The sequence below is a fragment of the Chlorocebus sabaeus genome, chromosome 23, assembly GCF_047675955.1.
Source record: "Chlorocebus sabaeus isolate Y175 chromosome 23, mChlSab1.0.hap1, whole genome shotgun sequence".
NCBI lineage: Eukaryota > Metazoa > Chordata > Mammalia > Primates > Cercopithecidae > Chlorocebus > Chlorocebus sabaeus.
In genome coordinates this window covers 571,873-593,851 of record NC_132926.1, presented here as the reverse complement: position 1 = coordinate 593,851, position 21,979 = coordinate 571,873, and the positions used below count along the sequence as shown (strand labels likewise).

Genomic DNA, 21,979 nt, shown 5'->3' with positions numbered 1-21,979 from the left:
GTTTCCGTAGTGTAGTGGTTATCACGTTCGCCTCACACGCGAAAGGTCCCCGGTTCGAAACCGGGCGGAAACACTTCCTTCTACTTTTAACCTCATCGCTTCAAATTTATTACACTGAAGACTAGAACACCCCACCGCTATCTCCACCTGGATAAGGAGAAAAGGCTATCAAGGGTATTTAAACCATTGCCTTTCTGCCTCAATCATTGATTGGCACTTGGGAAGAACTGAACCCACCTGGCTTGCTGTGGGCACCAGCGCGACGAACTCCCCACAAAGCCCATCCCATGGGTGGATGCACGCTGCCAAATGGAATTCCCGAAGACGAAGAAGCGTACCCGAGAGAGTTTCCCGGCCCGAGAAAGCGGGGGCCCAAGGGGAGTTCCTTCTTTTGTAACCCATGAAGGCAAAAATGGAGAAACCACAACAAACTGGCAGCGGTGGGATTCGAACCCACGCCTCCGAAGAGACTGGAGCCTTAATCCAGCGCCTTAGACCGCTCGGCCACGCTACCTCCGTTCTGGGGTCCGTCTACACCTTTTCCTTCCTTATACAACACCCCCAGGGTCCCTGGGCCAACAAGGCGTTGGGGCGAATCCACAGGGCATTGCAGAACCACCGCCTTCCGGCAGGATTCGCTGGGCCAGAGGCACCGGCTGGGAAACTGCTCGACCAGCGCCCTGGAAGAAAAGGTTCGCGAAGCGCAGGCCTCGGGATCTGCTTTGGGGGCCACTCAGAAAGTCACCCACACTGGCCCTCTTCGGGAAGCCGGGGTGAGAGGAGGGGAAACCTCCCACATTCTCACTTTACAGAAAGATAAAAATAAATAAACCAAGGCAGATCCCGTCAGTTTGGCGGCCGCGTATTCCTGCAGCTGCCGCGCCCCACTCCACAGGCAGCAGCGCAGCGGACGCGCCTCGGGGTAGAGCCACCGCGGGTCCGTCCTTCCGTCTGCGGCCCAGTCCGCGGGAGCTCGGCGCCCGCTCTGCCCGGATCCGCCCCGGCCCGGGGCTCCCGCCCGCCGTCCAGTCCGCCCCGCGGACCCCGATCAGCCTCGCCGTGCACGGCCCCGCCGGGCTCAGTTCTGGACTCGCGCTTCCCCCGCCCCCGCCCGGCTCCCAGTTTCTGTCCGGCTCCCGCGGAACCCACCTAGTCCGAGCGAGTCTCCGCCAGCTCTTCTCCCCCTCCCGCCACGCCCCGTGCTGTGCTCTCCCACTTCCCGCCTCGCCCGCGGCTTGGGGAGGGGACTGAAGGGGACGGGAGAGGAGGGGACCCCAGGGCCGAAGCGCTCCGGGGGACGGAGGTCGACCCGGTTTTCCAGCCGCTGCCCCGGCGGGAGTTCCGCGGGTCCCACGCGGCCACCTCCAGCCCCGCGCGGTCAGCGCCGACTTCATGAGCAACCTGAGCCCGCTGGAGGACAGCGAGGACTTCCGCGATCGCCGGGACGCCGCCCCCGGGGGCTGTGCGGGGACCTCCAGGGCCCGAGGCGGGCGGCCTGCACTCCTCGCCGCCGCAGCACCCACGCGGGACCCCGCCACCGCCGGGCCGCTCGCGGGGCAGCAGCGCAGGAGCAGCTCGTCCCATCGCAACGCGGGGCGCGACCTGTCCCACGCCGACCTCAGCACCAGGCAGCCCAGAGCTCGGCGGAGAAGCGGCTCGCGCTGTGGCAGGTCTGCGAGTGGGTGGTCAAGAGCGTGCCCTGCTTCACGGATGAGGGCGACAGCAACAGCTCTGCGGGCCGGAGGAATTCACGTCCTCATCTTCTGTTCCCACACAGCAAGTTGACTGGCGCGCAGAACGAAGGAACTGGAAAAAGTGCTCGGGGGATGCTTGATCCAGAGGGCGGCAAGGGTGGGAGATGTCTTAGGACAAGAGCTGCATCCACGGACAACAGCAAATGCGCTCAGAGCCTAAGCCGAGCTGCCACGAACAAAGCACCCCTGCAGTCTAGCCAGGGGAATGCCGAGGACAGCCCTGGACCCCAGTTTTCCAAATGGCCTGCAAGCCCTGGCTCTCACGGCAATGATGACTTTGATAGCTGGAGTACATTTCGCCCTCGAACTAGCTCAATTGCTAGTACTATTACTGGGAGACTGTCACCCATTATAGCCTAAGGAGACGATCTTGGAGACGGGGACGTGCATCCTGCAGGGTACCCGCCATCTGCGGCAAAGATGCCCCCTTCTCTACCCAGTCTGAGACAAGCAATCCTGAAACATGGAAAACTTTTTGGGTGATCTCAATCTTATCTCGTCACCAACATCATTAACTGTGTCGACCCAGTCGGCACCTGGCACCATGATGCAGCAGACGCCATGCTACTCATCTGTGCCACCAAACACCAGTGTGAATTCAACCAGCCAGACTACAAAAAATAGACATAGGGCCGGTCCTCCATGAGCACTTTGCCCCAGATGCCTATGCAAACGCTCCAGGACCACAAATCAAGTTACGGAGCTGTGAGTCCGCGTCTAACCGTGCAGCGAGACTCCTGGAGGAGCTGCTGACTTCTGACTCTCCTCCCCATGACATTGTGACACCAGCGGATCCTGGGGTAGCCCAACCCAACAGCCAGGTTCTGAGCCAGAATATCATGATGGGCCTTAATTCAGCCATGTCAGCCAAGCATCTGGATACAAAATGAGGCATGCCAGCTCCCATATGCACCCTGGGCATGCTCAGCAGACGTCTGCAGTTTATGGCCGTGCCCCATCTCACATGGGAAACACCATGCCCCACACCTCAGGTGTGCACCACCTGACCCCAGTGAAGACACCTTTACCAGTGCCTCTGCCCCACCCCATGCAGATGAGTGCCCTGGGCGCTACTCCTGCAGTGAGCCGAGATCGTGCCACCGCACTCCAGCCTGGGCGACAGAGCGAGACTCCGTCTCAGAAAAAAAAAGCATAGCCTGCTCACTAATTCTCAGCCTGACACACCCAGCTATGTGGCCTCCTCTGGACACTGTGGGGGGTGCTTTGGTTGGGCAACACATTGTGAAGGTTAAAATTCAGTGTGTCTCCATCCATGAGGTTATTCCAAATGAAAATTTGGATTCCATGTCACAATCCCAGTGCTCAGTGAGCATGCTGTCCAAATCACTTGGGAGCCTCCCCTGGTGGAGAAGGCTAGGCTCATTCTGCCATAGCCACTGCAGAATTAGAACCATGACCACATTAATGCCCATCATGATGTTCTGGCTGAGAACCCGGCTGTTGGTTTGGGCTACCCCAGGATCCGCTGGTGTCACAATCTCATGGGAAGGAGAGTCAGAAGTCAGCAGCTCCTCTGTGAGTCCCACTGCATAGTTTTACTCACAGCTCCAAAACTTGATTTGTGGTCCTGGAGCGTTTGCATAGGCATCTGAGACAAAGGGCTCATGGAGCACCGGCCCTACGTCTATTTTTTGTAGTTTGCCTGGGTGAATTCAGACTGGTGTTTGGTGGCACAAATGAGTAGCATGGTGTCTGCTGCATCATGGAGCCAGGTGCCGACTGGGTCGACACAGTTAATGATGTTGGTGACGAGGTAAGATTGAGATCACCCAAAAAGTTTTCCACGTTTCAGGATTGCTTGTCTCAGACTGGGTAGAGAAGGGGGCATCTTTGCCGCAAATGGCGGGTACCCCGCAGAATGTACGTCCCTAACTCCAAGATCGTCTCCTTAGGCTATAATGGGTGACAGTCTCCCAGTAACAGTACTAGCAATTGAGCTAGTTCGAGGGCGAAATGTACTCCAGCTACCGAAGTCATCATTGGTGTGAGAGCCAGGACCTGCAGGCCATTTGGAAAATTGGGGTCCAGGGCTGTCCCTGACACCCCCATGGCTAGATTGCAGGGATGCTTTTATTCGTGGCAGCTCCGCTTGGGCTCTGAGCACATTTGCTGTTGTCCATGGATGCAGCTCTTGTCCCACTGTTTCCACCCTCTGGATCCAGCATCCACCAAGCACTTTTTCCAGTTCCTTTATTCGGAGCGCGAGTCAACTTGCTGTGTGGGAACAGAAGATGAGGACGTGAATTCCTCCGGCCCGCAGAGCTGTTGCTGTCGCCCTCATCCGTGAAGCAGGGCACGCTCTTGACCATCCACTCGCAGACCTGCCACAGCGCGAGCCGCTTCTCCGCCGAGCTCTGGGCTGCCTGGTGCTGAGGTCGGCGTGGGACAGGTCGCGCCCCGCGTTGCGATGGGACGAGCTGCTCCTGCGCTGCTGCCCCGCGAGCGGCCCGGCGGTGGCGGGGTCCCGCGTGGGTGCTGCGGCGGCGAGGAGTGCAGGCCGCCCGCCTCGGGCCCTGGAGGTCCCCGCACAGCCCCCGGGGGCGGCGTCCCGGCGATCGCGGAAGTCCTCGCTGTCCTCCAGCGGGCTCAGGTTGCTCATGTAGTCGGCGCTGACCGCGCGGGGCTGGAGGTGGCCGCGTGGGACCCGCGGAACTCCCGCCGGGGCAGCGGCTGGAAGTTCAGGTCGACCTCCGCCCCCCCGGGTGCTGCGACCCTGGGTTCCCGTCCCCTCCCCTCCCCTCCCCTCCCCTCCCCTCCCCTCCCCTCCCCTCCCCTCCCCTCCCCTCCCTTCGTCTAGCCTCTCCCAGCTGCGGGCGGGCGGAGAACGCGGAGAGCAAAGCACTGGGCGGAGCGGGAGGGGGCGCGAAGAGGAGGCGGAGATTCGGGGGAACCAGGTTGGTGCCTCAGGCGGACAAAGAAACTGGGAGCCAGGCGGGGGCGGTGGAAGCCCGAGCCCAGAACTGAGCCCGGCGGGGCCGTGCACTGCAAGGCTGCCTGGGGTCCGCGGGGCGGACTGGACGGCTGGCGGGAACCCCCGGGCCGGGGCGGATCCGGGCAGAGCGGGCGCCGCGCTCCAGCGGACCGGGCTGTGGACGGAAGGACTGACGCACCCCGCGGGCCGTGGCTCTCCCCGGAGGCGCGCCCTCTGCGCTGCTGCCTGTGGAGTGCGGCGCGGCGGCTGCAGGACTACGCGGCTGCCCGACTGACGGGTCTATCCTGGTTTATTTGTTTTTATCTTTCTGTAAAGTGAGAGTGTAGGAGGCTTCCCCTCCTCTCACCCCGGCTCCGCAAAGAGGGCCGTCCCGGGTGACTTTCTGAGTGGCCCCCAAAGCAAATCCCGAGGACTGCGCTTCGCGAATCTTCTCTGCCAGGGCGCTGGTGGAGCCGTTTCCCAGCCGGTGCCTCTGGCCCAGCGAATCCTGCTGGAAGGCGGTGGTTCTGCGATGCCCTGCGGATTCGCCCCAAGGCCTTGTTGGCTGAGGGACCCCTAGGGATGTTGTATAACGAAGGAAAACGTATAAATACCTCCCAGGAGAAAGGTAGTGTGGCCGAGCGGTCTAAGGCGCTGGATTAAGGCTCCAGTCTTTTCGGAGGCGTGGGTTCGAATCCCACCGCTGCCAGCTTGCTGTGATTTCTTCATTTTGTCCCCTCATGGCTTACAAAAGGTGGATCCGTTGGAACTTGCCTTGGGCCACACCCTGGGTCGGGGATTCCATTTGGCAGCCGTCCAGTGGACGGGCTTTGTGCGGAGTTGGCCGGCTCCGTTGTCCACAGCAAGTGAGGTACCTTCAGTTCTTCCTAGGTGCCAATGGTTGAGGTGGAAAGGCAACGGAATAGATACCCTCTTTCCCCTTAACAAGGTAGAGATAGCGATGGGGTGTTCTAGGCTAGCCTTCAGTGTAATAAATTTGAAGCAATAAGGTGAAAAGTAGACGAAATTGTTTCCGCCCGGTTTCGAACCGGGGACCTTTTGCGTGTGAGGCGAACCTGATAACCACTACACTACGGAAACCTGCTCGGGTCCCTTATGCCACCAGTTCTGCACTTCTTCCATGGGTTCCTTTGAGCCTGACTAATGGGCATGAGCACATAAGAAAAGGACCTTTCAGCACTTAGAAGGCCGAGACAGGAGGACAGCTGGAGCCCAGTAGGTGGAGGCTACACTGAGGTGTGATTGCACCCCTGCACTCCAGTCTGGAAAACAGAGCAAGACCCAGTCTGAAAAGAAAGGAAAGACAGAAAAGATAAAAAGAGAAACAAGAAAAGGAAGTTTTTATGCTCAGTGTGGTGGCCTAAGTGGGCGTGGGGGTCCTGAGAGAGGATGTGGTGGTGATTGCATAGAGAGGTGATGGAGGCAGCAGAAAAAATCCCAAGTGTAGTGGCTCACGCCTGTAATCCCAGCAATTTGTGAGGCTGAGACGGGTGGATCACTTGAGTTCAGGAGTTCAAGACAAGCCAGACCAACATGGTGAAACCCCATCTCTATTAAAAATACAAAAACTAGTTGGGCATGGTGACACCGGCCTGTGGTCTCAGCTACTTGGGAGGCTGAGGCAGGAGAATTGCTTGAACCAGAGAAATGGAGCTTGCAGTGAGCCAAGATTGTTCCACTGCACCCCAGCAGGGCGACAGAGTGAGACTCTGTTTAAAAAAAAAAAAAAAAAAAAAAAAAGACACTCTCCTACATTTATCTTTGAAAACTTTTAAATTTTAACTTGTATGTTTAAGTGTAAATTCTATTTCATATTAATTTTTTGTTATGGTGTGAGGATTGGATTAAGGTTAATTTCTTTCTCCTATGGATGCCCCATTGTTCCTGAACCACTTGGTGCAAAGACTTTCCTTTCCACGTTGAATTGCTTTGGCGCCTTTGGTAGAACCAAATAACTGTCTTTGTGGGCCCAAATTTTTTGTTCATTTTTGCTTTTCAATTAAAGATTTCAAATAGGCCAGGCATGGTGGCTCACCCGTGTAATCCCAGCACTTTCGTAGGCTGAGGCAGGAGGATTGCTTGAGGCCAGGAGTTGGAGACCAGCCTGGGCGACATAGCAAGTCCACGTCTCTACGAACACATTTTTAAAAGTTAGCATGATAGTGTATGCTTGTAGTCCCACCTACTCAGGAGGCTGAGGCAGGAGGATTGCTTGGACTCAGCAGGCCAATGCTGCAGTGAACTGTAATCACACCAGTGCACTGCAACTTGGGGGACAGAGTGAATCCCTGTGTCCAAATAAATAGATAAATAAATAAATAAAATTTTGCACCATGTGAATATACCGTGTTTTGTTTATCCATTCATCAATGGATGAACGTTTATGTTGTTTCCACTTTTAATTTATTTATTTTGAGGCAGATTCTCACTCTCTTGCCCAGGCAGGAGTATAGTGGTGTCATTGTAGCTCACTGCAACCTCTGCCTCCTGAGTTCAAGTTACCTTCCCACCTCATCTTCGCAAGTAGCTGGAACCATAGGCACATGCTGCCATGCCTGGCTAATTTTTGTATTTTTTGTAGAGATGGGTTTGTTATGTTGCCCAGGCTGGTCTGGAACTCTTGGCCTCAAGCAATCCACCCACTGCAGCCTCCCCGAGTGCTGGGATTACAGGTGTGAGCCACCTTGCCTAGCCTTTGTTTCCACTTTTTCTTTTGCTTTGATGAATAATGATACTGTATGCATTTTGTGCACAAATTTTTACATGAACACATGTTTTCCATTATCTTGTCTGTACACCTAGGAGTGGAATTGATGAATTGTATAGTAACCCTGTGTTTAACTCTTTGGCATAGCAAAGTGAAATTTGCAACCTAGCAATTCTGCAGAAAAGGCACATCAATACGGACAGAAAGCAGATCGCTGGTTGTCTAGGCCTGAGGACAACAGCCAGGATTGGCTGCAGACAGGCACGCAGGAGATCTTTACTGCAAGGGAACTGTTCTAAAAGCAGATTGTGGTGATGCTTGCAGAACTCTATGCAGTGACTAAAAAATCGTTGAGCTGTATACTTCCCATGAGTGGATTTCATTGTATTGAATTGTACCCCAATAAAGCTGTTATAGAATGCTAAAACATAAAACCAAACCCCCATAGACAACAATGAGATAGTGTTTCCCAGGGAACAGCTCAGGTGACAGTTGCATTGTGCAATACTTAATGCTCTAATGCAGCCCCGGAAGGGGCTGGGATACAGGCAACTGAAGCTGGGAGGGGAGTGATGGAAGTCATCCAATCTAAAACTGCCAGAATGGAGACCTTGCCAAGAGATGCATTTAAAAAACGAAAAGTAGTGCATATTGCAGAAACGGAATGAAGGTCGGTCACATGATCCAGTTTATGGTCAATACGGGTGCGTCCACCCAATAGTGTGTGTCTGCAGGAGCGCCAATGAGTGCTGCTGTGTTTTGTGTGTGATGTGCAAAGCACTGGTCCTTGCGGGAACAGGGCACTCACTTTCATTTTCCACAACTATCTTTTAAAATCTAAGGCGAGAGGCCGGGCGCGGTGGCTCACGCCTGTAATCCCAGCCCTTTGGGAGGCCGAGGTGGGCGGATCACGAGGTCAGAAGATCGAGACCATCCTGGCTAACACAGTGAAATCCCGTCTCTACTAAAAATACAAAAACTAAGGCGAGCGTAGTGGCGGGCGACTGTAGTCCCAGCTACTCGGGAGCCTGAGGCAGGAGAACGGCATGAACCCGGGAGGCGGAGCAGTGAGCCGAGATCGCGCCACTGTACTCCACCTGGGCGACAGAGCAAGACTCTGTCTCAAAAAAAAAAAAAAAAGTCTGAGGCAAGAAAAGCTTCTGTTGACGAGCTCTCGAGGCTTCAGGAGGGTCGTGGTGATGAATGGCTGCAAGGGAAAGGCGGGTGCGGGGGCTGCAGGGGCCGAGCAGGAGGCTGGGCGAGGACCGTGCGTACCCCCAGCAGCGGCAGGAAGGAGACAAGCCTGGATAGCGGGCCCGTTTGCCGCAGCGTCGGCTTCTGGTTTGTGTTCGCGAAGAGCCCGCGCTCAGCCCGGTCTCAGCGACTCCCAGAAGCCAGCGCAGGCCGCGCTGCACCCGCTCCTCGTCCTCGGCTCCCGCCTTGGGAGCAGCGGCCTCTCCGCGCTTCCCCGAACCCGCGCCTCCCTCCAGGGCTTGCTAACGGGAAAGTCTCTATCAGGGATTCAAGGAACCGCCTCTGGGCTGCCGCGGAGCGGGGACATCCCTTGGGAAACGCAGCGCGTCCCCTGGTCGCGCCCAGGAACTTCCCGAGCCTTTGAGTCCGCTCGCGGGAGTCCCCCAGGCCGACGCCGCCCCAGCTCGCTCGCAGCTCGCCCGCCCGGAAAGAGGACCTGGAGCCTCCGCGGCTGGCCCGAAGCCGGGGTCCCTGCACCTTCCCGCAACGGCTCCAGGGAGACCTGCCAGGCGCGCCTGAGCGCAGGGCGGCGCCGCTGTCCCCTCGCAGGAGCGGAACTGCCTCTTTCTTCTGGACCTCTCCTCTGCCAGGGGTGGGGGTGGTACTGTCGTCGGGGCAGCCCTTATCCAGCTTCAGACGCCGCCTCCCCGGATGGGCCAGCTATTGGGGAAACCCATCGGGGCCATCCCGTCTCAGGACTGGTCTGAGCACAGAGACAGCCCGCGTGCTCCTTGGTTTCCCAAACCCACCTGAGTGTAACTCTGTCCTGGATGGGGTGAGGCTGGAGCTCAGAGAGGGACAGCGGTGTGAAGAGCTGCGGTGGTGGCATCTTCCCTCGGGCTTTCTGGAGAAGGCGCCTCTGAGCAGATGGGGCTTCAGACCCGGCTCCCTGTGAGCTGTGAGCCTGTGTGGGCAGCAGCCAGCCAGGCAGCCCTTCACCTGTGACTGGGAGGTGGCGCTGGGCTTGGGTTTCCTGGAGGTTTCACCCTGGGCATGGGCCTGGGAGTGCCAGGGCCCTCTGTGAAAACGTCTGGAGGAGTTTCCTAGGGCTGCCAGAACAAAATAGCCCAGCCTGGGGCTTCAACTACAGATGGTCGTTTTCTGCCAGGTCTGAGGCTGTGAGTCCAAGATCAAGGCACCAGGAGGATTGTTTCTGGGGAGGCTTCTCTTGTTGGCCTGCGGGTGGCCGCCTTCTCTCTGTGTCCACACGTGGTGTTTTGTCTGTGCACATGCACCCATGATGGCCCCGTGTGTCCACATTTCCTCTTCTTCTAAGCAGATTGGATTGGGGTCCACCATAGTGACCTCATTTTAGTGTAATCACCTCTTTCCAGGCTCTGTCTCCATACACAGTGACATTTTGGTGTACTGAGGGTTGGAGTTCTGAGATATGAATTTTCAGGGGACACAGTTCCGCCCTAGCTAGGTCTTAAGGCAGAGTCAAAACTGCCAGGGGAGGCTCTGGCAGCTTTCACAAGTGGGACCATCCTGTGTCACCTCGGGCTACAGGAAGGAAGTGATCTTCTGGGACTACTTGACTGGTTGTTCTGATGCACCCAGGAGGAGAAATCAGGTTAGCTTTGTCTTTGCCAGCTTGGAAATCCATTTGGACTCAGTTGCACTGTTGCACAGACCTGGAGGTTGTCCCAACCTGGGCCCTGGACAGTTTGGGGACCTGCTCTGTGACTACAGGCCAGCCACTCCCATCTCTGAACCTGTTTTCACATCTCACGACAAAATGAGAGGGTGAATGAGATGATCTCAAAGGTCCCTGCTAACTCTAAACTCCCAGCTTTCCTGTCACTGAGATTTGGCAGGTTTCTTTTTCTTTTTCTCTGTCTTTCCTTTTTTCTTTCTTTCTTCCTTTCTTTTTTCTTTCTTTCTTCTTTCTTTTCTTCCTTTTTTTTTTGATAGATTCTCACTGTCACCCAGGGTGGGGTGCAGTGCTGCAATCTCAGGTCACTGCAGCCTCCACCTCTGTGGGTCAATCAATTCCCATGCCACAACCACCAGAGTAGCTGGGATTACAGCTTTGCACCTCCATGCACGGCTAATTTTTATTAGGTTGGTGCAAAAGTAATTGCGGTTTTGACCATTACTTTAAATTAATAGTAGAGATGGGGTTTCACCATGTTGGTCCTGAACTCCTGGCCTTGTGTAATCTACCCGACTTGGCCTCCCAAAGTCCTGGGATTACAGGAGTGAGCCATCGCACCCGGCCTCAGATTCATCCTGTTTCTAAGACCTCTGCTGAATATCCCGCCCTTCAGCAGGGTGAGTGAAGCCAAGATAAAGAGCCCATTTTCTGGGCTGCCCGTCGGTACAGGTGGAGAAGGTGGCCCATGTGACAGGAGATGGGGCACTCACCACCAAACGCCCCCCCCAGCACCCCCCTGGCATGGCTCTTCTTCCTGCCTCTTCGACCCCCTAGAGCCCTGGATCTGGGCTGCACCTGAGGGTGGCACCTCACCCTCCACAGATGGCAGAGTGGAATGACAGCACCCTGGCCATGGCAGCACATGCTCACAGTCCCACCAGGACAGAACTGAGAGCAGGGAGCGGTTGGAGTGGACCAAGGCTTTGGCTTACGGCAGGCCCTGAGCTCAGACGGGTGAAGGAGTTCATAGTTGTCTGTCATTAGAGTCGTTCTGCCTCTGGTTCAGCTGCTCAGGGCTGGGCAAAGCTAGTCACTATCTCAGAAGGACCCACAGATTGTCCCAGAAGACAGAGAGGGCCTTGCGTAGACTGGGCCCTGCTTACTCCTCTCAGGACAGAGTCTGGGTAAGTTGGCCAGAAAAGCCATTGTCATCATTTGAGCTGGCCCTCAAAGACAAGAGCTCAAGGAGCAAAAGTGCAGATTGGTGTAAATTGTCACAATGTCCTGGAGGGGGCCTCTGAGGTCACTTGGTCAAATGCCCACAGCGTCTTCTGGGGAAACCAGGAATTGAAGGTTGTGCTGCCTGTGGGCCACCCCCTCTGCTCTAGTCTCTTGGGGGGTGGGGTGGGGTGAGGAGGTTCCTAATCTGGGTCCTGTCTGGAACCTCTTTCCTTCTGATCACTGGACTCTAGGCCCTGAGTTTGACAGTTTTCCCGTCCGGGCAGAGGCTAACAAGACTCCTGCATTCATTTCCACCCAGGATTGGCCTGGACAAGACCCTTCTTTGGTCTTTAAACTTATTCATGTCATTAAGCTCATTTATCTGTTCTCTGCTATGCACACACTCAGTCATGCCACCACCACTCCCGCCATGTCTGCCACCTTAGCAGGGCTGTGCGTGCCAGGGCACCTGGGTCTGTGAGGGTGCGGGCACCTCTAGACCATCAAACTCAGCCGCATCTCCCTTTTCCCCACTGGGCTCATCCACATGACTGCCCACCCCCAATGACAATGGATGCCCTGGCCCCACCCCCAATGACGATGCACGCCCTGGCCCCAGCCCCAACGACGATGCACGTCCTGGCCCCCCACCCCTGGGGGTTTCTTGGGGACATCCTAGGTGTGATCTCACTGGGTCTGGGCTGCCCCCTCCTCACTGCCTCCTAGGAAGCCCCAGTCCCTGCTCACTTTTCAGTCATCAGGTTCCGGCTGCGTCTCCCACACATTCGGAGCCAGCCTCTCCCCTCATCCGCCCGGGGCCCTTCCTCCTCCTTCTGAAACAGTCTCTCCAGCCTGCACCTAGCGTGGGTTTGGACAAAGCCCCTGTATCCTTCTGAGCTCAGGGCCTGCACGGGCCAAAGCCTTGGCCACCCCCGAGGCTGCCCCCTGCTCGCTGCAGTTCTGTGCTGATGGGGCTGCGAGCGTGCTGCCACGGCCAGGGTGCTACCATTTCACTCGGACGTGTGGAGGGTGGGGTGTCATCCTCAGGTGTCAGCTCAGGACCACACAGGCCCTGGGACAGCTCCAGGAAGGCCCTGCCTGCCCGGGTCACCCTCATGCAGGTCCCACAATGCGAACATCTGACAGTGACCACGGTGGATCTTGAGGAGACAGGTCGACCTCCCAGCACCCCAGAAACTCGGCCCTGGGAGTGGCTGTGGGTTAGAGGGGAGGGCCTTGCCCACGGGAACATCAGGCCTTGGACACTTTCCCACTGCAGTGCTCCCTGGAGGGCACCTGGGTGTGGCTTTTGAGGTCCCCAGAATCGCACCCACCCTCTGCCTGCAGGTGTTTCCCACCACCCTCCCACGAGCCCCTTCCCCTGAACGTCCCCAGTGCTGTCCTCAGCGGGGCCTCTGCTAATCCTCTCCGCAGTCAGTAGGAGCTCCCACCGGGTCCTCCTGGGCCGGCCCTCGCTGCCGCCACGCAAACCTCATTCTCTTTACTGTCACCAGCCCCCTGCAGTCCATGCTGTTATTATCCCCACGTGACAGATGCGGACACCGAGGCACAGAGAGGCTGGCAGCCTTGCCAAGGGCAGCAGGAAGGAGGCTGGAGTAGCCTGGACCCCACTCCGCTCTCTCCTTCACCGGCACTAGATCTGTCTCTATGGCCACATCCCGGGCTATTTCAGACCAACACGATGGCACAGGTCACTTAAATAAAAAAGAAAACAAACAAATGTAAACACCTGCGCCCGTCCCAGGCTGCCCGTGCGCCCCTCTGATTGGGATCTTGGCTCTCTGCTGCCCTCCTGTGGCCGTTGGTTGTCCTGGGTGGGGACGGGCGCTGGCCTCGGACAGCAGCGGATACTGATTCCTCCAGGGTCAGACCTTGGCGCGCAACGTGATCAGGACAGATCTGAGCCCGCGGTTATGGAGAGGCCAGCTTAGCTTTCATACATGTCACAAACACATACACAGTCGTTCCAAATGGAGGTGTAGAGCAATTTTTAAATTTAAAATTCATGTTTTATGTTTATTTGTTCTAGAGATGGGGTTTCGCCATGTTGCCCAGGCTGGTCTCAAACTCCTGGGCTCAAGTGATCCTCCTGCCTCGGCCTCCCAAAGTGCTGGGACTGCAGACATGAGAAACCCTGCCCAGCTGAAATGGAACATTTCTAATTTGTAGAGATAGGCTCTGTCTGAGCTGCCCTGGCTGGCGTGCAGTGACACTGTGATGTCTGACTCCCGGACTCAAGGGATCCTCCCGCCTCAGCCTCCCATCTTCAGCTGGGATTATAGGAATGAGCCGCCACGCCTGGCTTCAAGCAATTTTTATATTCACACACACAGAACATGGACCTAACTGATTGCCATGAAGATTTTTCACATCTATGCCCCCAAACCACCCAATACAATGAACGGACAACTTGATGGGAAAGGATTTGGTAAGGCAGTAGGCAAAAAAAACTGGCCTTGAGCATTTTAAACTATCAGTTATAAAAAATGTCAGGTATACACAAAAGTGAAGCAAGTAACAAAAACTCCCACGACCCCTGGCGAGATTCTTGCTTCTTCTACTCTCCTGTGCTCTCACGTCTATTTTCTTTTTACTTTTTGTTTATTTTATTTTATTTTTTTGAGACAGGCTCCTGCTCTGTCTCCCAGGCTGGAGTGCAGTGGCACGATCACGGATGTGTGCCACCACACCAGGCTGATTTTTGTATTTTTCGTAAAGATGGGGTTTTGCCACGTTGCTCAGGCTAGTCTCCAACTGCTGGGCTCAAGCAATCCTCCCACCTTGGCCTCCCAAAGTGGTAGGATTACAGGTGTGAGCTACGGCATCGGGCCCCCTTTCACACGTATTTTCTCTGTGTATATTATTTCCTTACAAATCTCTAACAATTCTAAATCTCTAAGTTTGCAGTCGCTCACACTGAGACTAGTTGTGCAACGCTTGTTTCATAAGGAGCATTGATAGTGAACTGAATTGTGTGCCTGGACATAAGAGGACCCTGTGGAACCTTTTTGTGATCTGGAACTTGCCACATTTCTGGGTGCTGGTAGGTGTTCAGTAGATATTTTTCAACTGAATGCCTGGTCCTTGTGCAGGAAGTGAATTAAGGACACAAAATCAATGCCAATGAAATGCAAGAAAATGAAATAGGAATTATCCCACCATGATTAAGGCAAAGGCTGGTAAAACTTTTGTTTTGGCGATTGTGGTCCAAAATCCTGTGTCCATGAAAGAGGGCTAGATGAAGTTTGCTATAAATTTTCTTCCAGTCTAGAGATTCAGTGGTTATAGATAAACAGTTCTGGTTGGAATACTCAAGATACTTATGGTTTGAGGGGTGCAAAATCCTAGAGAAATCTGAGTGGGCATGAGGTTAATCAGGGATGCTTCCTGGAAGAGGAGAATTTGGGGCAAATTGAAATTTGTACAAGGCAAAAATATATGATGAGAATGAGAATACACAGAAAGAGATTTAAAATTATAGAGCTTATGGCTGGGCATAGTGGCTCATGCCTGTACTCCCAGCACTTTGGGAGGCCGAGGAAGGAAGATCACCTGAGGCCAGGAATTAAAGACCAGCCTGGCCAACATGGTGAAAACCCGTCTCTACTAAAAATACAAAAATTAGCCAGGCATGGTGGTGAGCACCTGTAATCCCATCTACTTGGGAAGCTAAGGCAGGAGAATCACTTGAACCCCAGAGCCAAAATCATGCCACTGCACTCCAGCCAGGCGACAAGAGTGAAACTCTGTCTCAAAAAAATATATACAGACAGCTTAAATTAATTTGGTAGGTTGGGCATTACCTAAGTGGTATCAGCAAGAGGTCACAGAATATACCAAGATGCATCTACACAACAGAAAATCTTGCAGCCCCGTGACTAAGGAAAGTTACTTCTATTTTCACCAGTCCTTGGAGACACCTCTTCAGGCAATTAAATGCCCAAGGGAAGGAGCCTCCTGCGAAGTTGTTTGCTCATCTCAGCTGCGACAAAAAACCCGTGTCTCCCATGGGGAGGTGAAGAGGAAAACCGGACGATGAGGCAGGGACGTACCAATCTGAGCCGCAGCTTCCTCTCCTGTAAAATGGGCATCATATTTTCACCACAGAATGTTTTCTGTGAGAATTAAGCTGAGTGGACAATCTAAAGTCATCTCCCATAGTAGGCCCTGGGTGCAAATATATGCAAAGGACAGGTACAGAGCTTGGAAGCATGGATACAAGTCCTGCAAATCGTTCAAACCGAAATACTGAAAATCAGTTTTCAAATAGCAGATGAAATTCTGTCACCATGCTCCAGTCTTCATTCCCCAAAGGGGAAGCAGTTCAGCCAGTTTTCTCCTTACAGAGGCTGAGCTGACACAGAGTGGCACGCACTGCTAGGGCGTGGTGAGGAGACAGCAGGCTCGGGGGATTTCCACTGAATACACAAGCAAGCAGGTCTCTACCCTGTCCCTCATTATCTCAAAGACAACTTGTATGCTCCGAATACGCCTTTACGAAGTTTCCAGTTACACAGTGTGAGGGGTGGACACTCTACAAAGAGAACGATGAAGTTTTATTTTCTGCCATCTATAAGTTGTTCACCTAAGACCCCAGTGCTGGGCTATAACTGGTGTGAGACATCATGTAAACAGGTGTCATGATCCTAACCATTAATGAGAAAACCAAGACTGAAAATAAGCAAATTATTCACCTGACAATCCAGAGCCAAGAGATGGCAGAGCCAGGCACTGGATGCCTTGGGTTCAGTGCTGGCTGCCAATCCTGCAGTGGTCCAGCCCCTTCCTCAGTGCCCCCATCACCTCCCGGTTCCTCAAGCTGTAAATGAGGGGGTTGAGCATGGGAGTAAGGACCGTGTAGAAGACAGAGGCCACCTTGTCATGGCTGGGGGCCCGGTAGCGCCTAGGCCTCAGGTACATGAACATGGCTGCCCCATAGAAGAGGGTGACAGCTGTCAGGTGAGAGGAGCAGGTGGCCAGAGCCTTTTTCCAGGCCTGAGCAGAGCGCATTTGCAGCACAGTCCCTAGAATGCAAGCATAGGAGGCCACGATGATGGAGAAGGGGAGGAGAAGCATGAAGACACAGCAAGCAAAGAGGAGGGTGTCAAAAAGGGAAGTGTCTACACAGGCCAGCTTCAGTAAAGCTGGAACCCCACAGAAGAAGTGATCCACGTTCCTCGAGCCACAGTAAGGTAAGCTCATGGCTGCCACCATCTGAATCACTCCATCGATTATCCCAAAGGCCCAGGAGCTCCCAGTAATCTGGAGATGGACCTTCTGATTCATGAGGATGGGATAGTGAAGTGGGTGGCTAATGGCCACATAGCGGTCATAAGCCATGAGTCCCAGCAAGAGTCCCTCAGATCCCACAAGACAGACAAAGAGGCCAATTTGTATCCCACAGCCCACAAAGGAGATGGACTTCCTGCCAGACAGGAAGTTGGCTGCCATCTTTGGCACAATGTTACAGACCAACATGAGGTCCATGAGGGAGAGCTGGCTGAGGAAGAAGTACATGGGGGTGTGAAGTTGAGGGTCCATGTAGATGAGGAAGATGAGGAGGACGTTCCCACCGAGGGCCACTGTGAAGACCACCATCACTGCAGAGAAGAGGACAAGGTCAGTCTGGCTGTGGGAAAAGATGCCCACGAGGATGAAGCCATCTGTGTATGATTGGTTCACCATCTTCCCATGGCGTAGTCGTTCACAGTCACCTGAGAACACAGAGAAATTATGAGACCGAGGGACACGTCTCTATCGTGCTCCAAATTCTTCCGTTCAACAGCATATGCTCCAAGACATGCAGGAGGACACGCTCGTCTTCCTGTGACACAGGTGACAGGACCTCTGCCAGCTCTGGAATTGGACTCCACATGGTTATTCGTGCATGTCCAAACCCAGAGGGTAGAAATGGGATCATTTCATGTGCCCTAGGACTGTTGGACGATTCTCCTTCAGCCAGCAAAGCCCAGGCTTTCCACATAGCTGGGGTCACATGGGTTTGGTCCACTGTCTCTAACGGGCCTTGGACTATTTCATGCCCAAGAGATCATTTACATGTGTTACAAAAAGGAAAGCTTATGGAGACGTGAGATGTTCTTTAGTCTTTATTTTGTTCAGGTCAAAAATCTTGGGACCATTTTTAATTTCTCTATTTCTTTAATTCCCTAGGTCCAAACCATCAGAAAGCCCTTTGGCCGTACCCTCAGTGTTTCTCAGAATCTAATTCGCTCTTCCCACCCCCACCAAAACCACCCCAGTCCCAGCCACCCTCCTCTCTCTGATGGGTTATTGGAGCCTCTTCCCCGGTCTCCCAGCTTCTATCCTTCAACCCTTGAGTCTATTGTCACAACATTTGCAGAGTCTGCTAAACTGTAAGGCATTTGTGCAACTTTCCTAGTGAAAGTATGTCGATGACATCCCAAATTACTCCAAATGAAGCCCAGTTCTTACAGTAGAAAGTAAAGTCCTACATCACACACACACACTCAGAGACACACACAGACACACACACACATAGATACATATAGACACACAGACACATGGAAATACACACGCACACACATAGACACAGACACACAGATATACACACAGACATATACAGACACATAGAAATACACACACACAGACACATGAAAATATACATGCAGAAATACACAGAAACACACAGACACACACATAGGCACGTGGAAACACACACAGACACACACAGACACAGATACACAGACATATGGAAACACAGTCCCCCGCACGTCCCTCTGAGGTCCCCTGTGGCCCCTGCCTTGCTCACAGAGCTCCCGCGGGTCTCCTGGCCTGGGTGCCCACGCCCTCCGTGCTTTGCTCGTTTTCCTAGGTCTTTCCCAGGCCTCCCTCCCTCCCTGCTTCCTGTCTTTCCTCAGATGCTGGTCTTCATAGAGAGCTGTTCTGTGGCAGCGGATGAAAAAGCTGAACGTCTCGCTCTCCCAAGCCCCTTCCTGCTGCCGTTTCTCCAGGGCACCGGCGCCATCTGACACGCACACGCTCCCGTATTTGGACTGTGCCCGTCTGTGAGATCCACCAGAGTGAAGGCACCGTTTCCGTTCACCATGACCTTGGCAGCCCCCAGAATGGTGCCTGGCTCATAGCAGGACCTCAACCCATACGTGGTGACTGAATAAAGTCAGACGTGATGGAGTGACCTGTGGCTGCAATCTCCATTTTCTGCAGAAAGGCTCCCACTTCACTGGCCATGGTCTGAGTGTCACAGGAGTTTGCTGTTTGAATCGTTTCTACCAGGGACGGTGAGTGAAAATGGAAGAAACATCTTCAGCTGCTTACAAAGACGAGGACCCGCTCCACATACAGGCGGCCGTTTATCTGTGAGTCCTCTGCATGCTGGTGTATCCACGTCCACCTTACCTCACTGCAAGGCTAAATGCGGATGCTCCACGGGACCCCACGCTCTCTGTGCCAAGACCCCGGGGAATTTCCTAAACTGGGATGGGCCTGCCCAGGCCCAGGACCCTGCAGCTGGCTGCTTGATCTGTGTCCCTAGGTAAGGGAGCTTGTCCTGGTTCGTGCCCAGGGGGGTGTGCCCAGGGGTCCTTGCCACGGATGACCCCTGGAGTGATGTGGAGGGGATTTCTACAGGAGCAGATCTGTTCCCACAGCGACCAAGCACCATCTCAGCCATATCAGCCACAGGTTCCACCAAGCAGTGAAACAAACCGGGTCCCCCCAGATCCCCCAGCAGAAGAAGGGATGCCCAGCCCTACCACCGTGTCCAGAGGCACCAGACACAGGCACCTCCCAGGACGTGCACTCCCCACTCCCCCTCCCCAAATCTCTTAAACTACAGTACTGCGTGGGTGACTGATGCCATTTCTCCCTCCCTCCTGCGTGGTTCCCCTGCTCTCAGACTCACACCCGCTGTGCACTCAGCATCTCCCCTCAGCTGCCTCACGGGCTTGTTCCACCCGAAGTGGCTTCTCCCCCGGAGACGCGCCTGTTCTCCCCTCTCAGCTCAGGGAGTGGCAGATCTGTCCAGGTTCACAGGTCACAACACTCGCGTCATCCAGGACTCCTGTCCTTCCCTCCACACACACGTCCCAAACATCGGAAACCCCTGAGGCTCCTCTTGCAAAACACACCCCCGGTCCGCACGCACCCCTGCCAGCTCCCGCCCGGCCCCACCACCTCTAGAGTGTCCCTGGAGGGTGGCAATGATCCCGACTGCGTTTGCCTTCCAGTCTACCCTGGCACGCCCCAGCCTGTCCTGGTCTGTCTGTCACATAGCCCTGGGGTGGACCCATCTTTGCAAGAATAAAGCCAAAGTAAATGCAAGACTTCTCAGCAGCCCTCCACCACCACCCACGCCTTTCCTTCCCCTCTCCTGGGATTCCCTCCCTGCCCGCCTCCCCAGCCTCCTGGAGCTGCTCCCACGCTGCAGGACAAGGCCAGCCCCGGGGCCTGGACACTTTCTCTCACCTCCGTGCAGAAGGCTCTTCCCAGACTGGCCCTGCCTCTCTCCCTCACCTCCTCCTCCTCACCTTCTCAGCAAGGCCTTCCCTCAGCACCCGTTCAGAGTTGAAACCTTCCTCTGCCTCCCTTCCCCGCCTTGGTTCCCACAGCAGGTCAATGGGCACGGCAGGCTCCAGGCTGCTCATGCGGGTGTCTGTTCTCTGCTTTCCCAACTAGAACCCATGTTCTCCGGTGCCACGGGTGCTCGTGGCGGGATCCCTGGCTCCCAGAACAGTGCCTGCCACGTCTGTTATGTGTTCATTCTCACTCTGTCGCCCAGGCTGCAGTGGAGCGGCGCCATCTCAGCTCACTGCAACCTCCGTCCCCTGGATTCAAGCGATTCTCGTGCCTCAACCTCCTGATTAGCTGGGATTACAAGCCTGTGCCACCACACCTAGCTAATTTTTATATTTTTAGTAGAGATGGGTTTTCCCGCATTGGTGAGGCTAGTGTCAAACTCCTCGCTTCAAGTGATCTGCCCCCTCCGCCTCCCAAAGTGCTGGAATTAGAGGCGTGAGCCACCACGCCGTCCACACTCAGTCAATACATGTTGAATGAATAATAATCGTGTTGGCTGGGTACTGTGGTTCATGCCTATAATCCCAGCAGTTTCGGAGGCCGAGGCAGAAGGACCACTTGAGGTCAGGCGTTTGAGACCAACCTGAGCAACAAAGCAAGTCCCCGTCTCTATTGTAAAAATAGAAACAGTTATCCGGGCCTGGTGATTCACACCTGTGGTCCCAGCTACTCGGGAGGCTGAGGCAGGAGGATCACTTGAGCCCAGAAGTTCGAGGCTACACTGAGCAGTAATCATGCCGCTGCACTCCAGCCTGGCTAGCAAAGCAATATCATGTCTCAAAAAAAAAAAAGAAAATGTACTATGAAATACAACAGAATTTATTCTTCCATCTCACTGGCTCACTTTCCTGCTCTCTAACTTCAGACCTTTCCTTTGGGTGTTTAGTTAATGGCTTCACTTTTCTTCCTAGAAACCACAACACAGAAGAAGCCACTGTGTCTCTGCAATATTCTCCCCGGGACGGGAGGACCCCATCCCTCGTCAGCCCCCTCCTTCCTACCCCTTCACCTTCGCTCTCCCCACACATCCATCCTTGTCTTCCTGTTGTGGACCACTCTCCACCCCAGGGACCCAGAGTCCAGTCTCCAACCCAGACAGAGGGAGGGGGACAGGAAAAGAGGAGTAAGACACCAAGAAGAGAGAGAGAGAGACGTGGGTCAAAGGAACAAGACGAGAAGAAAGAGTGAGGAGAGACCCACACCAGCAGAGAGATGCCCCTCCAAAAACCCAGACAAAACAATTACACCCTGATGGAGGCAGACAGTAGGAGGAAGAGCAAGTGCTGATGAACAAGACAAATGGGGACGTGAACCAGCAACAGGAGCAGGAGCTGCAGGGGAGAGAGAGGAGGCAACAGGACAAGACCCTCACTCACCTGTGGGTGGGTCCCCTGCAGGGAAACAAACTCAGCAGGGACGCCTGCGGAGGAGATCCTAGCGTCAGAATCATGCACTCATCCTCCTGTGTTTGCTCCCACTGGGTCAGGGGGTTAGGAGGAGCCCCAGCCCCAACCTCCTTCCTCAGCCCCGGCCAACTCCTCGTCAGGCTGCGGAGCCCACGGCACCCCCGACCTCTGGTGGCCCCTCAGGCTCAGGGAGTGTGGTTCACACAGACCACAGCCTCCTCTCAGAGGGAGAAACAGGCTCGGGGAAGGAGCTGGTGCTGGGCAGGAGGGTGGAGGCAGCAGCGGTGCCCTGAGCCCACCCAGGATGCCCACCTCCCTGCAGGACACCCTGGCTCTGGCCCAGGTGGCAGAACCGCCTCCCACTGCCCACACAGGTACTGAACCCAGACACGGGGTGAGGAGGGGAAGCTGACTTCAGACCTCAGCTCCCAGGGGACCCCGCAGACTCCAGCCCTGGAAGAGGCGCTCCCAAGATTACAATTAAAAAGA

The 21,979-nt window shown here is 54.8% G+C and overlaps 2 protein-coding genes, 4 non-coding genes and 1 pseudogene across 6 annotated transcripts; 3 read left to right on the top strand and 4 right to left on the bottom strand.

The window, feature by feature from the left end:
• On the top strand, positions 1–73 carry TRNAV-CAC (transfer RNA valine (anticodon CAC)). The gene has a single exon. It is a non-coding gene; the product is annotated as a tRNA-Val (tRNA).
• A 339-nt stretch (positions 74–412) lies between these two features.
• LOC140709999 (forkhead box protein O1-like) lies at positions 413–2,910 on the top strand (annotated as a pseudogene).
• On the bottom strand, positions 433–514 carry TRNAL-AAG (transfer RNA leucine (anticodon AAG)). Its single transcript has one exon. It is a non-coding gene; the product is annotated as a tRNA-Leu (tRNA).
• A 1,071-nt stretch (positions 2,911–3,981) lies between the features above and the next one.
• Positions 3,982–7,222, bottom strand: LOC140709998 (uncharacterized). The gene is made up of 4 exons (XM_073010799.1): positions 7,210–7,222; positions 5,436–5,573; positions 5,054–5,223; positions 3,982–4,398 (listed from the first exon to the last, which is right to left on the bottom strand). Exons 1-4 carry the CDS (start codon positions 7,220–7,222, stop codon positions 3,982–3,984), a joined length of 738 nt encoding a protein of 245 aa, XP_072866900.1.
• Positions 5,314–5,395, top strand: TRNAL-AAG (transfer RNA leucine (anticodon AAG)). The gene has a single exon. It is a non-coding gene; the product is annotated as a tRNA-Leu (tRNA).
• TRNAV-CAC (transfer RNA valine (anticodon CAC)) lies at positions 5,715–5,787 on the bottom strand. Its single transcript has one exon. It is a non-coding gene; the product is annotated as a tRNA-Val (tRNA).
• An 8,957-nt stretch (positions 7,223–16,179) lies between the features above and the next one.
• Positions 16,180–21,565, bottom strand: LOC119621908 (olfactory receptor 2V1-like). Its single transcript, XM_073010356.1, has 2 exons — positions 21,461–21,565; positions 16,180–17,221 (listed from the first exon to the last, which is right to left on the bottom strand). Exon 2 carries the CDS (start codon positions 17,190–17,192, stop codon positions 16,254–16,256), a length of 939 nt encoding a protein of 312 aa, XP_072866457.1. The 5' UTR covers positions 17,193–17,221; positions 21,461–21,565; the 3' UTR covers positions 16,180–16,253.
• Between the last annotated feature and the right edge of the window lie 414 nt (positions 21,566–21,979).

Coding starts and splice junctions, on each gene's coding strand:
- LOC119621908 (XM_073010356.1), bottom strand. CDS start 17,192: ATGGTGAACCAATCATACACAGATGGCTTCATCCTCGTGGGCATCTTT.
- LOC140709998 (XM_073010799.1), bottom strand. Junction 5,224..5,435: donor TTCCAACGGATCCACCTTTT/GTAAGCCATGAG, acceptor GCGAATCCGCAG/GGCATCGCAGAACCACCGCC. Junction 4,399..5,053: donor GCCCTCTTTGCGGAGCCGGG/GTGAGAGGAGGG, acceptor GGCCACCTCCAG/CCCCGCGCGGTCAGCGCCGA.